Source organism: Amphiura filiformis, unplaced genomic scaffold, assembly GCF_039555335.1.
Source record: "Amphiura filiformis unplaced genomic scaffold, Afil_fr2py scaffold_117, whole genome shotgun sequence".
NCBI classification, from domain to species: Eukaryota; Metazoa; Echinodermata; class Ophiuroidea; order Amphilepidida; family Amphiuridae; genus Amphiura; species Amphiura filiformis.
In genome coordinates this window covers 112,942-128,512 of record NW_027305581.1, presented here as the reverse complement: position 1 = coordinate 128,512, position 15,571 = coordinate 112,942, and the positions used below count along the sequence as shown (strand labels likewise).

Below are 15,571 nucleotides of genomic sequence, written 5' to 3'. Positions count from 1 at the left end.
TTTTAATGTATCTTTTAATAATGGCTTGAGTTGTAAATTGTATAATTATATTCTTTGTAATTCTTTATAATTATATTCCTTTTATGTATTTTCACACTGATGTGACCTTTTCTCTTAATTTTGCAGACTTTTAAGTTCACATTACAAATGTTAGTAATAGGCATATGAAAACGCACAAAATTAGACTTCAATTATTAGGTTGTTAGGTACGGCATTGTGATCATAGATATGATGAATTTTTCAATATTTTTTATTTAAAAACAAAACAAAACTGGCGGAATTTGGAGTTATAGAAGATAAACAACAAACTTTAATCAGACTCAGACATGAACGGGTAATTGCCGTATTTGTAGAGTTTTAAAACGTATTCATGGTAATCACCATAATTGCGCCATAACCATATACGTAGTAGACCGTTGCATGTGGCAGATTGTGATGCATTCATAATAGGCTGGTTACTAAACGAATATTGTTTCCAGCTAGTTTTTCCAACTTCGAAAGAAATATTTCTGGAAACAAACCATCAAAATCTATTATGTATAACTGACGAGTTTCATTATTACGGAAAAGATCATTTTGCATAAAAAACAATTGATGATTAAAAATGAGAGTTATGAGAAGAACACTTTGGGTCTTCGGGTTGTGGTGTGCATCCATTTTGCCGTATACAAAGTGTGCAGCTATTGTGCCTACTCGGTCGTTACACCATCAGGAATGGAAGGAGTAAGGTAAGAATTATATTAGTAGCTAGGGGTAAAACCAACGACGCAATTGAAGAATATCTGAGACATAATTGCAGCGAGACATCGATTCGTACACACTCCATTATTAAATCATAAATGATTATTATATTTTCACTAGATAGTCCACGTCAAATTATTGACTTTTCATGAAAATGAATTGAAACAGATTGGAAAACAATTACTTGTTGAATGAATATACGCCGAAGTATTTGGGGGTATTATTCGGCTATTATAGTTGAGATAATTGATCTCATCTTTTGGATGTTAGCTCCCTGCAAGTCAAAGAAATAAACTCCTGGTTATAATTCTCTTCAGGACCTGCGATTCAGCCAAATAACTTTTTTAAAGATTAGTGATGCAATGGCTCTTCCAGACATCTATTGCACCCCCATAAAACAAACTTACTTGAAAAACGCAGGAATTTCCAGACCAGGATTTCATTAAAGGAACCCAATTGCAAATTTGAGATTTCTCAGAAAAAAAGATTTTTGTGAAATTCTATGTCTTCTCTTAGTCATTTGAAATGAACATGATACATTTTTTGGAATTTTTATTGCTAAATACCGATGGGAAGTCCCATGTAGAAGAATTCTTCTTATTATATGTTAACATTAAGGGATGTGTAAATGGCGGGAAGTTGGTTTGGATTGCAGAGGAAGTGTACCTGTAAGGTGTACTCTCTAAATGTAAAAGAGTGAAAAACCACTCTGAATTTCAGAGTGAATGTAAGTTAGCTCTAAAAGAGTAGGTTTTAGCTCTAAAAGAGTGAAAACAGTACACATAATTTCACTCGCGATTTCGAGTGAGCCTCACTCGCTCAAAAGTGGCGCAAATTCTCACTCTTTCTTGGAGTGAACTGTCAGCCAATCAGAAGCGCCAAAAATCGGCCGATGTTTGTTGAACTTGTGTAACAAAATGGCGAACAGTGTGTGAATGAATGGCGAAAAGAAAGCGGATTTGATGAAGAAATAAACGGCATACTCAATAGTGATTACATTTATGTGTAGGTCATAACTTGTAGCAAGTAACACTTGGTCTGGAGACAACGGCGGCAGTAAGCTTAAGTCATATGTGAGCAGTTTGTTACCTGCCCAGTGCCGTTTACATGTACGCATATGTATAAGCTTATATAGGTTACCGTCGCATCACGCTTCTCCAGACTGTGACCGTAAACATGGTATTTGCTAAGTGTTATGTCCTACACCTAAGTGTACTCACCATTGAACATTTTGACTATTAGCTTCACTAAATCCATAGTTTTTCATCATTCATCCCACACTGAAGTTCGACACATTGTGTATGTGCTTAAGCTTTAGACCAGCTCAAAATTCCTAGACCGGGCCCTATCCTACCCCCCCGGGGCCTAGCCTCACAACAATTCTAAGCACATAGTTAGCTGTTATGAACTGATGTGATAGTCTTGTATATAAAATAGGCCTAAATGAATAAATAAATAAATAAATGCTCTTTTCTGATTCACTCTTTTCCGGAGTGATTTTTTTCACTCTTTCTTGAGAGTGAGCTTCACTCTAAATGAGTTGTCACTCAGATGGCTCTTTGAAAGAGTGAGATTTCACTCTTTTTGAGTGATTTTTCACTCTTTCACATTTAGAGAGTAAGGGACACAGAAATAAGTTATCAGTTCAGAAATTGCAATTTTTCCCAGCCTTGAAAACAAAAAGTAGGCAGAGCTGGGAATCGAACTCGGACCTCTCGGTTATGAAACTCAATGTTTTACCACCAAGCCAACTGTCTGTTTGCTGTGAGGAGTTTGATAGGTCCTTGATATTGCTGTATATTATAAATCAATACTGATATTTATCTAATGTACGATGTTATTCAAAAAGACGTTCCACTAAAACTATAAAAACATGTCGTCGGTCGCAACACATAGTGGAGTGATGTTCAACATTTTCCGTTTCACATAGTGGCGTATAGGTTTAGAGCTAGCTATTATCCTATAATATGTATTCCTTGTTAACTATTAAAGATATAGTTTAATAGTTCGAACCTTAAACTTCAATTACAAATGAAATCGGGTCACTGAGAGATAACATTGGAGGAGTATCGACTCCATTACTAGTAGCATATCCTTCAAAATCGTTTTGATCAGAAACGTATTTTGTCCTTCACGTACGCCACTATGTGTTGCGACCGACGATGTGATATGGCTATCAATCGATCGATCAATCACGTTTTCAGTTTACCAGTTATCAACAATCAATAATAAACCATTGAATCATGGAATATCACTGATTACTTACCAATCTACCAAATAAATAAATAAGTCAGTAAATAAACAAATAAATAAATAATGCATAAATAAACTGATAAATAAATAAATACATATTACAGGATGCAGTTAGTATTTTAGTTTCAAATTTCCAAACATTCCGATTATTTATAATTTTCTTCTATACACGCAAAGGACCTAATCAAAAATGGGTCTTTCACCATGTTCACACCATAATCAAACTACTGCGTTCCCTGTAGGATTATCTACTGACCAGGTGCTAAACAAACAAAGTCGTAAATTGGATGCTATAACAGTACCCAATCAAGCGTATTTATCAAGGTCAGTCGTCGGCCGGCTTACTGAATATACAAAGAGATACCTCATGTTGGTGCCAATCACAACACAGGTTTGATAACAGGTATAAATCAAAATAATAGGCAAAGGTCAACGTTTCCAAAGCAGTATTACATTGATGTAGACGCAAGCTTTCGTGCGGGAAACATGAAAACATACTCGCCAGTCGTGCCCTTTTTATGAGATTTGATACGGCGCCGAAGACTACAGCTGTTCCGAAAGCAGTCTGGAACCCTGTTTCCAGACGAAAGTTTGGATGTTTTTACAATGAATAAAAAGTAATTGTATCATAAAGAGACCGACATAGAAGAATAGGACATCTATCGTGAGCCAATCCGCATTATGTTTCCTGCAAAAGCCGACGATTAGACAGAAATCTAAAAGGAGTATGACCAGATATCAGCCTTAATTTCATGGTAAGCTTCAAACGCATTGAAAACGCCAAATTCCAGTCACAAAACATATAATATCAGTAAATCACAAAAGCAAATGGTAACGTAGGTATGTGGAAAAGAACTGTATTAACAATAAGAAAGTATGTGCCCACTGATTTTTGTCGCTTTTTTTAAATATCAAATGGTAACGTAGGTATGTGGAAAAGAACTGTATTAACAATAAGAAAGTATGTGCCCACTGATTTTTGTCGCTTTTTTTAAATATCATCAAAACGTCCCAAAATTAAAAACGAACAAAAACTTTCCAAAATAAATACATATTCGCACTCGGTGGCCCAGACACTATATGTCGCTTTGATTTGTGGTACCTCGTCGATTCCCCTCTCCAGTTACCAGTATTTCAATTTCCCCATACCCCTTAGCCCTTATGTTATAAGTTGCAGACATTATTGGTTGTATTTTTCTTGTTGCATTTGTTTTAGTTTATAAGTATGCATATATCGCATGTATATTATTGCAAATGAAGTTCATTATATACATGTGTACGCTCATTTAGTGCAAACTAACGCAGCTGACTAAACAATTATGCAAAATTGTTACAGTGATGAAATAATTTCGCGCCGATGTGACGCTTTGTGAAACAATTAATTACAAATATTTCATATTCAGTAATTTGATCAATATCAATCATATTGGCCAACACACCGCAGTCACTCGCCCCTCGTCACCACCATCTGGGGGGGGGGGGTCGGCCTGAATTGTCAAAAAGTGGCCGAAAAGAACAACAAAATGATAATCTTGAAGAAAGGTGTGGGACACGTCCCCTGTCCCCCGGGATTGACGCCCGTGGACAGGCCTAGATCGACATGTTCTACGAAGTTAATCCAGAAACTTTCCATTCGTCGGCATTCGCCGTCATTTTCCACCCTACTACCCCCTGATACAGGTTGCCTGCTTGTTTTCCGTGTAAAGCAATAATTGGGTCCTGATGGGACCAGGTTCAAACAAAACAAAAATGCTGGCCTATAAGGAAATAGAAGTGAAACAGAGGCTCATAGAGATATGATTTTGGTGTCTATACATATGTTTCCAGGGTCAAGGAACCCGAAAAAAATAATAGTATAGACTTAGAATATGAATAACTTTTTTTATTGTGGGTGTTTTTTTTCAAAATGGCCGCCAAATTGACTACTTCTGACTTTATCTCAGCTCTAGAGGTTCATAGAGATCGGACGCTGGTGTCTAAACATAAGTTTGCAGGGTCAAGGAACCCCAAAAAAAACTATTAGTATAGATTAATAGAATATGATTAACTTTTCTATTGAAGGCACTTTTCAAAATGACTGCCAAATTGACTACTTTTGACTTTATCTTAGAGGTTAGAGGTTCATAAACCTGACGTTGGTGTCTAAACATATGTTTATGTGACCCCGGCGATTCTCAGCAGTTACTGTCTATTTTCCTATACACAATATACAATGCTCTTACCATTGACGCGTAACCTCTACAAATAGCGTATGTTAGAAGTATGGGTAATTGCCTAGTTAACGTCGCTGTGTGGAAAAAATAACCCGCCAATATTAAAAGTACTCTTCTAAAGTACTAGAAAATATAGTTTTGTAACATGTCCTACATTTTTAGCTAATTTAGATGTTTGGAAATACTCGTACTTTGGTGTTTTAGTGTATGTTATAGGTAATAGTACATTGCCTAGTTAACGTCGCTGTGTGAAAAATAACCAACCAATATTAAAAGTACTCTTCTGAAATTCTAGAATATATAGTTTTGTAACATGTCCTGAATTTTTAGCAAACTTATGGGTTTGGCTATAGTCGTACTTTTGTGTTTTAGGAAGGATATGTAAACGACAGATAACACCAACAAATTTGAAGAAATTATTTCCAAACCGTATTAAGTCTGCAAACCACCGTGCTTCTCATTTTCAAGAACGCTGGTTAACAATAAGCAGAGTATTGTCTCATTTCGTAAACAAAAGCCCACACAGACTTGTTCTCTAGCATTCACTTTATAATCGTTCACCCAACTGAAACTATAATATCAGCTCATTGCTCCATTGCACAGTAAAGCAGAAACATATATTGTGTGGATTTAACCAGAGAAGATATGATTTAATCAGTTGAGCTGTTTTCAATTAGTTTTATCTTGGTTTAATAGCTTTTAATGGGGTTTAAGTCCTGCAAAGGTCGTGGTGAATCCTACTGTAGACATGACTGCATCATGGCTCAATGGGATCTTAACCTGCACAGAGACTTTACTGGTGTCGACAGAAGTAGCTCAGAGGCACGGCACAATCATGAGTCATCATCTTCAGTCACTAACAAACAAGAAGGGCACGTTCAATAGATGATGAAGTTCACTGAAAAGAGAGAGTCACCGTTGGTGATGACATCAGAAATCAGAAAAGGTGTACTAAATGCATCTGAAAAAGGAAGAACAAATATCAGGCTTTCCACAGTGAAAGAATAATCAAGACATCTGTAAAACTGAAAGACACTATTCACAGAGGGAATCTCAAAACAACGGCCTCAATCAAAGACAAACCCAAGAGAACAGACCAGAAAGTCATCGCAGCCTTGAATATGACTGACAAATCCATCGAAGTGGCTAGAGATAGAGGACTTGGCACTGATGATCTTCTGACATATGATGTCGTACCTTCCCTATTGTTGTTTGGTGATGACGGTTTAATGACCAAACCAGAAAAGAGCCAACTTGTTAGGGAATTAGAGGAAACCCTAAAGCCTGGTGACTATTACTACCGGCATAAAGATGATTCAACCTTCCTGATGCATGTCATGGCAGGAATCCAAAGAGTGCCTCTATCATGACTTACAAGCTTCTCTAATCTGCTCTCAAAATTTGCAGAAACAACCTCTCTGTATCATCACCATGGCAGATGTGATTATATCTTTGACATTTACCATGACGACCAATCGGTGAAAGATACAGAGAGGTTGAGGTGATGCAGCACAACTCCAGTGGTACTGAGCTCAATTGAGCTATCTACAACAAGTCCAAAGGACATGTCAACGTTCTGGCCGTCAAGCCAAAATAAACTGCTGCTGGAAACACTAGTGTACATTGTATGCATTATTGCGTGATAGGTGCATGAAAATGTGTGGTGTGTCATTGCGGCAAATGTGCTTGTGTAACCTGTCCTTGCCGTGCGGCAATGGTAAAATGCAGTGTATTCTGCAAGTGTCAGAAGACAGATAGCTGTAGAAATCTCCACAACTGACCTGATAGACAATAGGTGACGTGTCATGTCAAAAGAAGACACTTTTGGGCAGGATCGTAAATGGAGAAATAGCCAAAAATCTGCCGGGGTGATTTTTTCACAATTTCGGTTTGTTGCGAATTTGTGATGTTATCAATGTTAAAAATATTGTCTGATTTTCAAGGTAATTCCTACTCTCAACATTGTCAATAATATTTTTAAAGGCCGATATCTCAATTTCTAATTTTATAATATCATAAGTTATGAACTCAATATTTTCGCTTAGGAATGTCTGATTTCATTGGAGAAAATGGCATTGTGGAGCAAACTATCTCTATATTTAAGACATGTAACACAATTGATAACCTGCCCAAAAGTGTCTCCTTTTGACAAGACACGTCACACACATATATATATATATATATATATATATATATATATATATATGAACTATTATTATGGGCTAGTATTATTGAAGATAATCATGTTCCTTACAAATCAAATTGTAAATGGGTACGGTTTTCTTTCGATCACAACCTAAGTTTAACCTAATGCCTAATAATAAAAGTTTTGGAGGCTCAGAAAATCTACCAGACGAAACTTAATAGTCATGTGAGCTTAGGTCTGATTTGAATAGTATTATACCATATAAAATGCATTTTAAGCATGGACAAAATCATGTAGATGTTAAACTTGATGAATAAGATATTCTTAATGCTCCCATTGGACACTATTAGATAGCCACCAAAATGTTGGCTCTTTGCTTATAAATAACTAAGCTATAAATAACAATTTTAATTTTTGGTGGCCATTTTGAAATTCAAGATGGCCGCCTCAAAGGAGGTGCCAGTGACTAAACAACTGGTCTTATTGGATTTCTTGGTAGTAAAAACATAGGTATAGACACCAAAATCGTGTCTCTACGCACTCCAGAAACTGAGATATTGTCAAAAGTAATAATTTTGGCGGCCATTTGGAAAAAAAAAGCCCTCTATTGAAAATGTTAGACAAATTCAGATCAATCACCCAAGTTTGACTTGTACAACAATAAAATCATGGTTGACCGAGTAAAACAGAGATGGCCACAAACTCCCCCATAGAGCCTAGAGTATATCAATGGTACTTCCTTTCATGTTTATAGTACATTTACCGCGACCGATGCTTGGCGAAATAATTACTGGAAAAAATACTATAACAAACCCATCCAAGAACAACAAACGCTACCGGAAGTAAGATTATGGAATTTCCCTGATGCTTTGAGCATGCATAGTAGCTTTGTTTCGGGGTTAACAGTAAAACTGTTTTCTCGATCGTTTTGTGTAGAAATGTACTTTAACACATCGAAAAGTTCATCAAAATCGGCCGTTTTTTTTTTTTTTTTTTTTTTTGCTGAGTTTCATCTTTATCAAATAAGGTAAGATTTTGGTGACTTCATTGCGTAAATTTTCGATGAAAAATAGATGTAATGTTCTTTTCAAAATGTTCCGGTTGAGTCCGGCACAGTGTTTTAATACAGCTCCATACTCCGTTGGTGAAATAAATATTCTACTAGGCGGTTACCCGTATTTGGCGGTTCTCGGCTGTCGTGATTACCTGGCTGATGGTGACTGTACTCACCACATGTTATGCCCATAGGACAGTTTTTACTAATTTGACCTCACATGACCCATTGTGACCTCGAAATGACCTTCCAAAATTTGGTTCTAAATATTGACTGTACCCACCACGTTTCATGCCCATACGACAGTTTTTAGTAATTTGACCTTGGATGACCCCAAAATGGCCACCCAAAAATTTGACTCTAAAAGTTGACTGTACCCACCAAGTTTCATGCCCATACGACAGTTTTTACTAATTTGACCTCAGATGACCCCTGGATGACCTCGGGTGATCTTGGCTCACTAACCGAAACAAACTTGTTCTGTCTGAGGTCCAGATGCACCCACCCACCAAGTTTAAGAAACGTGCGACCCCTAGTCTCCGAGAAAATAGGCGGAAAACAGTTTTTACTAATTTGACCTCATATGACCCCTGGGTGACCTTGACCCACTAACCAATACAATTTTGTTCCGTCTTAAGTCAAAATGCACCTACCCACCAAGTTGCTTACCCATATGACAGTTTTTACTAATTTGACCCCTAGATGACCTCTGGTGACCTTGACCCACTAACCAATACAAACTTGTTCTGTCCCGGGTCAAGACGCACCCACCCGTCAAGTTTGAGGAACGTGCGACCCCCAGTCTCTGAGAAAAACAGTTTTTAATCATTTGACCCCTGGATGACCTTGGGTGACCTTGACCCACTAACCAATACAAACTTGTTCTGTGTGGGGTCAAGCTGCACCCACCCACCAAGTTTGAGGAACGTGCGACCCCTAGTCTCCGAGAAAATAGGCGGACAGACACACAGATAGACAGATAGACGGATAGACAGATAGACAGATAGACAGATAGACGATGCGTATTATTATATAGATTATTGCCATAGATAGACAAAGTTTACATATGCATTGTGATATACACGTGTGATCGAATATTCTATTCAAGCACGTAGATCTTAGGTGAATGGGCTAAATGTGTTCCTTTATATAATTGTAATTCTCAAAATTAAATATATCACAATTTTAACTTACGATTTAAAAATCGTTACGCAGAAAATGCAGTAAAATGTATCCAGAGCAAACTGCAATGGCCGCTAATTAGTGATTTTAATTTTAAGTTAGTGTATTAAAAACAAAACATGGGTTTTACCTGAAAACAAATAGAATCTCCTTGCAACACCATATGGGATACTAGAGCATGCGCAAATCGTAATAATGTGTAGAATAGAACTTGGTGGTATCTCATATGATAGTCGTACTATGCTTAGCCTGAGTCTTTCGGCCTATCTCGAACAAAATCGCCATGCGTAGCTATTGAAAAAGCTGTGTCCGGTACATGAAACCTGATGAATTTAATAGCTTACATATGTACAATCGTAACTAGCTAACTCGTTTCAGTGCCAAAGACTGCCAACCCTTAGAAAAAAGTCATCATAGTTCGGGAAAATTGGAAGATATGGAAGATAGAGATGAAAGGTGCCATCTTGTTGTCAAGTCAAACATTCCCAGCATGCAACAGGAGTGTTTTTTTGGAAAATTACGGTGTCGTCGAATCGATTCGATCACGCACGGAAATGACCGACAATGACCGATGATCACATTACCAGACAAATCCTGTAGTGTGCTTGCACGGAAGGTCATTAGTTCAAATCATCCAATAGACACGCTCCTGGACATGGAGCTATTAAATAGATGGAGAAGAAATAGATTACGTAACGCATTGAAACCGTGTGCCGATTTGAAATCTGACAAGCTATTCATCGAAAGGTACCTTTTGTTTGGGACAAAGGGCTTCCGCCATTAAATCGGTAAGCTGACCCGACAGTGTATTAACGCTTTACCTAGCAGGCTACTGTCAATAAGTGATCAAACGAAAGGCGCGTGAAAGCGACGTCTGGAACGAAAAGTACCTTTTGTTATAATAACACACAAGGATGTGATTGAGTAGCCGTAAGCACAAAAAGCACACATTAGCCGCTGAGTACAGTTCGTGATCACCCCACTGACTTCAGGTACTTCATTTAAATAAATTGAATGCGCTTGCTGAATGATTACACATCAAGCATTCAAGGCTGCCATTTATGTCTATAGTACTGTATAATGGTAATAGCTATACGTATACATGTAACAAATAATAAGTATACCGGTATAGGCCTATATAAAAGTTGTTTCACAAATTGACATTTTATTTTATTTTAAAAAGGAGAATGTCATAAACAGTGGCGTACTGAAGGGGGGCAGCTCTTCTGTGAGAGGTCTTGGGAAGGGATGAGGGAGGAAGAGGTGAAAGAGGGGATATGAAGAACGAGAGGGGGGTTGGAGAAAGAGGAAGAAATGAAGAGAAATAAATAAATAGAAGTAAATAAATAGAAAGTTAAGGTAAGAAAAATGATAGGAATGAGGGGGACAAAAAGTAAGAGGGGATGGAGAAGGGAAGGGAGATAAGAAGAGGGAGTGATACTTCAAGGAAAGAATAAGTACAGAGAAAAGAAAAAGGAATGACAAAATGTAGGCATTATAATAATTATTGTAGAAACTACAATAATTACAAACGCTAACAGCACTATAGGCAGCCATTCGATGATGTCAATGCCTTTATGCGTTACGTATTTAAAACGCCCAGTCAGATGTATTTTACACCTGCCAAGCACAAGTCACCCAATTTCGAAAATTGGACGTTGAATGTACACTCTCATGAATATTGATTGGCAACATTTTCCAATATGTCAGCGCTCAAATCGGACACAATAGAACAATAGACAATTCAGTGCGTTGCTCCTGGAGACATGAAAATGCATGAAGTACAATACCAAAGTAATCGGTATTGATCAAAGTAAATCCTACTTGAGAACTCATGAATAACAATGTGGATTAAATGTCGGTAAACGGAGTGGACAAAGTGAATGCGTTCGTTGTGGTTCCTTCTTATCTCCATGGTGTCATCGCCCCGATATCTTCATGGCAGAAATCGCCATGGTAGGTTGAATCCACAGCCACGCATGGCCATTTTGTTACGACCTTTGAGACGCATAATGAGCCGAGGGACATCCGACTAAGGCTACTGACAATAGCCTGGTAATTGACCTCTCTGTGTGCGAGTGAGCATGTATACGCCATTGATGAGGTCAGTGGTCATGATTTTAGACTGCTTGCACGAGTGAGTGCAGCTAGCCTTCGCTGCGCTATAGTTCGGCACATATAAAATCAGTAGATAGACAGCTTTATATAAATTATAAATATTTATAAATATAAATATCTATAAATATAAATATTTATAAATATAAATATTTATAAATATAAATATTTAGCCCGTGCGGTTTATACAGACCCCTTCCAGACCAGTCTTGGAATTTTGCTGAAAAATAATCCATACTAAATAGTCTGTATATCAAAAATGTGAAAAATATCAAATTTTAATAATTTGTCATAAAATTTGTATTATATCGTGAATTTCAACAAAATGAAAATTAGTTGATATCAGAAAGACATTCTTCGTATTCAGAATGCAATTTGATATGTCTGATGTGCTCTCAGGTCCCACAAAAACACGCTCATTACAGATCCCTTAAGAGTTGCTTAAATTACGGGGTAGGGGTAGTAATATGGAGCATTTTCCCAGTTTTACTCCGTCATTTGCCATGGTATTTTTGCATAGATATGAACTTCAACAGTACAGAAATAAATGAGATACAACGATAAACTAGAAGGCTATATATTTGTACACAAATACGGCTATACCCGCATGTTATCGTTGTACCCAAACTTACAGTCCTTATTGGCTGAGGACTTAAAATAAAGAAATTGTAAAAAGTCTTCCAATTGGGCAGAACATGTGTAAAAAGTGAAAGTGCAAGTCACAAGCTTTAATTGAATGTATGTTGCACTGTCGTAGCACTTAAAATAAAGAAATTGTAAAAAGTCCCCTCCCAGGTTGCGGTTGTCAGTCTCTCTTATTCACAGTGAGGTTATGCAATATGATTAGGGAAAAACTATTCCAGAGGGAGTATGTAAATTAAATGGAACTGTCATATCAGAGGGAGTATGTAATTAAATGGAACAGCCTATTTTGTGACCATTTCAGAGGGAGTAAGTAAATTAAATGGAACAGCCAATTGGTATGTAATTTAACTAGAACAGCCTTAACGTTTATGTCATCTATCTTATAATTACGTTATGCTCTGTGGATCTGTCTGTTTAGTCCTACGTGTACGGGTGGTGGGGTGGTGTGGGGTGGGTGTTAGTAACAATATAATTCTTAGGTGCAATCTGTGTACAAACTCTGAACCCTGAAGCTGCTTTATTTGATGAGAAACGGCGGGCCTTTTTTTAACATTTGTGGCCCTGGGGCCCATAATTTTTGACTTTATGAGGCTTGTGTACATAATGTTGAAGTATGGTTGAACAAATTCATCAGGATCGGTAGAATAAACATTGGTGGCGCCCCTTCTCTTCCTGATCTCTATAGCCTCCTTGACCCAACGTTTATATCTGTCTTGCTCCGTGCCTATGACCCCAACCGATGACATGGTTCCTCTCTGCAACATGATCTGTGATGGCCGATTTATGGGTGGTTGTAAGCGATTCTTTCCTGCTTGCTCTGGTGAATGTTTTTTCAAGTTCTTTTTCTGCTTCTACGCGGTGCTCATCTAGTCGAGTACCAAATTTCCTTCCCGTCTCTCCCACGTATGAGAGATCACAGTTCAAGCAAGGAATGTTGTATATGGCTTGAGTTGTATTAAGCGGATCGCGTTTTTCCTTCGGGTGCACCAGCTGTTTCCTAAGGGTGCTGTGTGGCCGCATAGCAGTGGAGATGTTGTAGGACTTAATGACTCTCGACACTCTTTCACTGACGCCTTTGACATATGACAGGACAACCATCCCTTTGCTCTTTGTCTGTTCTTCTGTACTCTTGGTGGATTTCTTAGGTTTGACTGCCTGCATCTGGTCTTTCACCCGTTTAAATGTTCAATCAGGATAACCACACACTTTTAGCGCTTCCTGGACCTTCTCTTCTTCTGCGATCTTATCTTCTTCTTCGGTTATAATGCGATCTTTCCTGTCAAACAGAGTTCTTATGACACCCATTTTTGGTGCAGTGGGTGGCGGGACTGGAAACTCAGGTACTGGTCAGTATGGGTTGGCTTGCGGTAAACGAGGAGCTTAACCGTACCGTCTTCCTTTCTGACAATGAGGATATCCAGAAATGGGATGGTTCCTTCCGACTCTTCCTTATAGGTGAACTTTATGGAGTCAGATTTATCAGTTTTGTTGATGTGGTCTGTTAGCTGTTGTACCGTGTTTCTCTTCACCATCTCAAGGATGTCATCTACATATCTTAGCCACAATTTTGGCTTGCAATCCAGGGGAGCTGTAGTAATAGCTTGCTGTTCTAGAGCTTCCATAAAGATATTAGCCGCAATCGGTGATACTGGGCTTCCTCCCATCGCGGTCCCAAACAACTGACGGTAAATCTTTACTCTGAAGGTGAAATAGGTGGTGGTCAGAATAAAATCCAGAAGTTTCACCACATCCTCACTAGTCAAGTTGAAACCTGTTTCTTTGTTGTATACTTTCAACACGCTTTCTTTTTCCAGTCTGTGTTTCACTATTGTCCAGAACCTGATCAATAGGAGTGTTTGTAAACATACTGACAACATCATGTGAATTGAGTATTTCGTCCTCTTCAATGACCAACTCAGCCAGTTCTTCTGCTAGATGCTTTGAATTTTTCACATGATGCTGTGTATTTCCAAACAAACCACCCAAGATATCAGCCAGCCATCTAGAAATGCTGTACCCAATGGTTGCCGTATAATCCACAATATCATGAACAGAGATGAAGGTCAATATCAGCTTTCACACTTTTTTCATGAACTGCTACATCCTGTGAAAAATCCATCAAAACATCCAACAGGAAAAAAAAATCAACTGGCAACACAGTCAACAAGTCAATTACCAAGAAATCAATAGGTGATTGGATGACCAGTTCACAGTAGCAGTTTTCATTCAGTGTTGATAAAGATTTCAACAACTCTTTCTATACCTTTGTACAGGAGCCAACCGTTGTTAAACCGTGATGAACCCACACTTTTACTGTAGCGTATACGCGAACGCGAGCGAGACTACGCGTTACGCGAGAGCGCGTAAAATTCGTCATGCCTGGAACCTTTGTGCGTATGCCAGCTTACAAGTTGAATTTAGTATTTTTCAGGTAGCGGCTAAACATTGCCGTTTTATTCTGTAGTTTTATTACTGATATCAAAAGAGAAATCATCGAAGTTTTTGCAAGGCTGAGTGGCAATGATGAACTGACATTCCTCGTAAAATAATCGTGAATTATACGATATTTAGCTTCTTTTCGCTGCCCGAGCGAAGTAAACCACGCAGACGACGCGGCCGCATCGTTGTTAAACGGTGATGAACAACGGTGAAACATGATTGAATCCCTAAAACAGAGTTGGTTATCGAAACGTACACAATAAGTGCAATTTATTGGATCAGAAATAAGAACCTTTTGATTGGGAATGTTGAAGTATTATTCTCAAGTGCTATCAGCAGACTCAAGCTGGGCACTGTAGCTGCTTTATTTACTGAGTAACGGCCGGCCCTATGTTTTAGCGTTTAGGGCCTTGGGGCCCATATTAAGTGGCATACGGGGCTCATATGTACATATAACAATATAATTCTCAGATGCAATCTGTGTACAAACTCTGAGCCCTGAAGCTGCTTTATTTGATGACAAACGGCCGGCCCTTTGTTTTAACATGTGGGGCCCTGGGGCCCATAATATTTGATTGATGGGGCTCATGTACATATGTTGAAATATTATTTTCAAATGCTATCAGTAGACACAAGCTGGGCATTGTAGCTGCTTTATTTAATGAGTAACAGCCTGTCCAATGTTTTAGCGTTTGGGGCCCTGGGCGCATATTATGTGACATATGGGGGTTATATATACACATGACAATATAAAACTGAAGACCTATCTGTGTACCAAATCTG

At 38.2% G+C, this 15,571-nt stretch overlaps 1 protein-coding gene across 1 annotated transcript in view; it reads left to right on the top strand.

Moving 5' to 3' along the window:
- The first annotated feature begins 538 nt into the window (after positions 1-538).
- LOC140145021 (galactosylceramide sulfotransferase-like) overlaps positions 539-15,571 on the top strand; it is a 104,996-nt gene continuing 89,963 nt past the window's right edge. Inside the window, exon 1 of the mRNA XM_072166811.1 lies at positions 539-728. Within this exon, the coding sequence (XP_072022912.1) occupies positions 595-728 (134 nt within the window). The 5' untranslated portion in view covers positions 539-594. The remainder of the gene's footprint in view (positions 729-15,571) is intronic.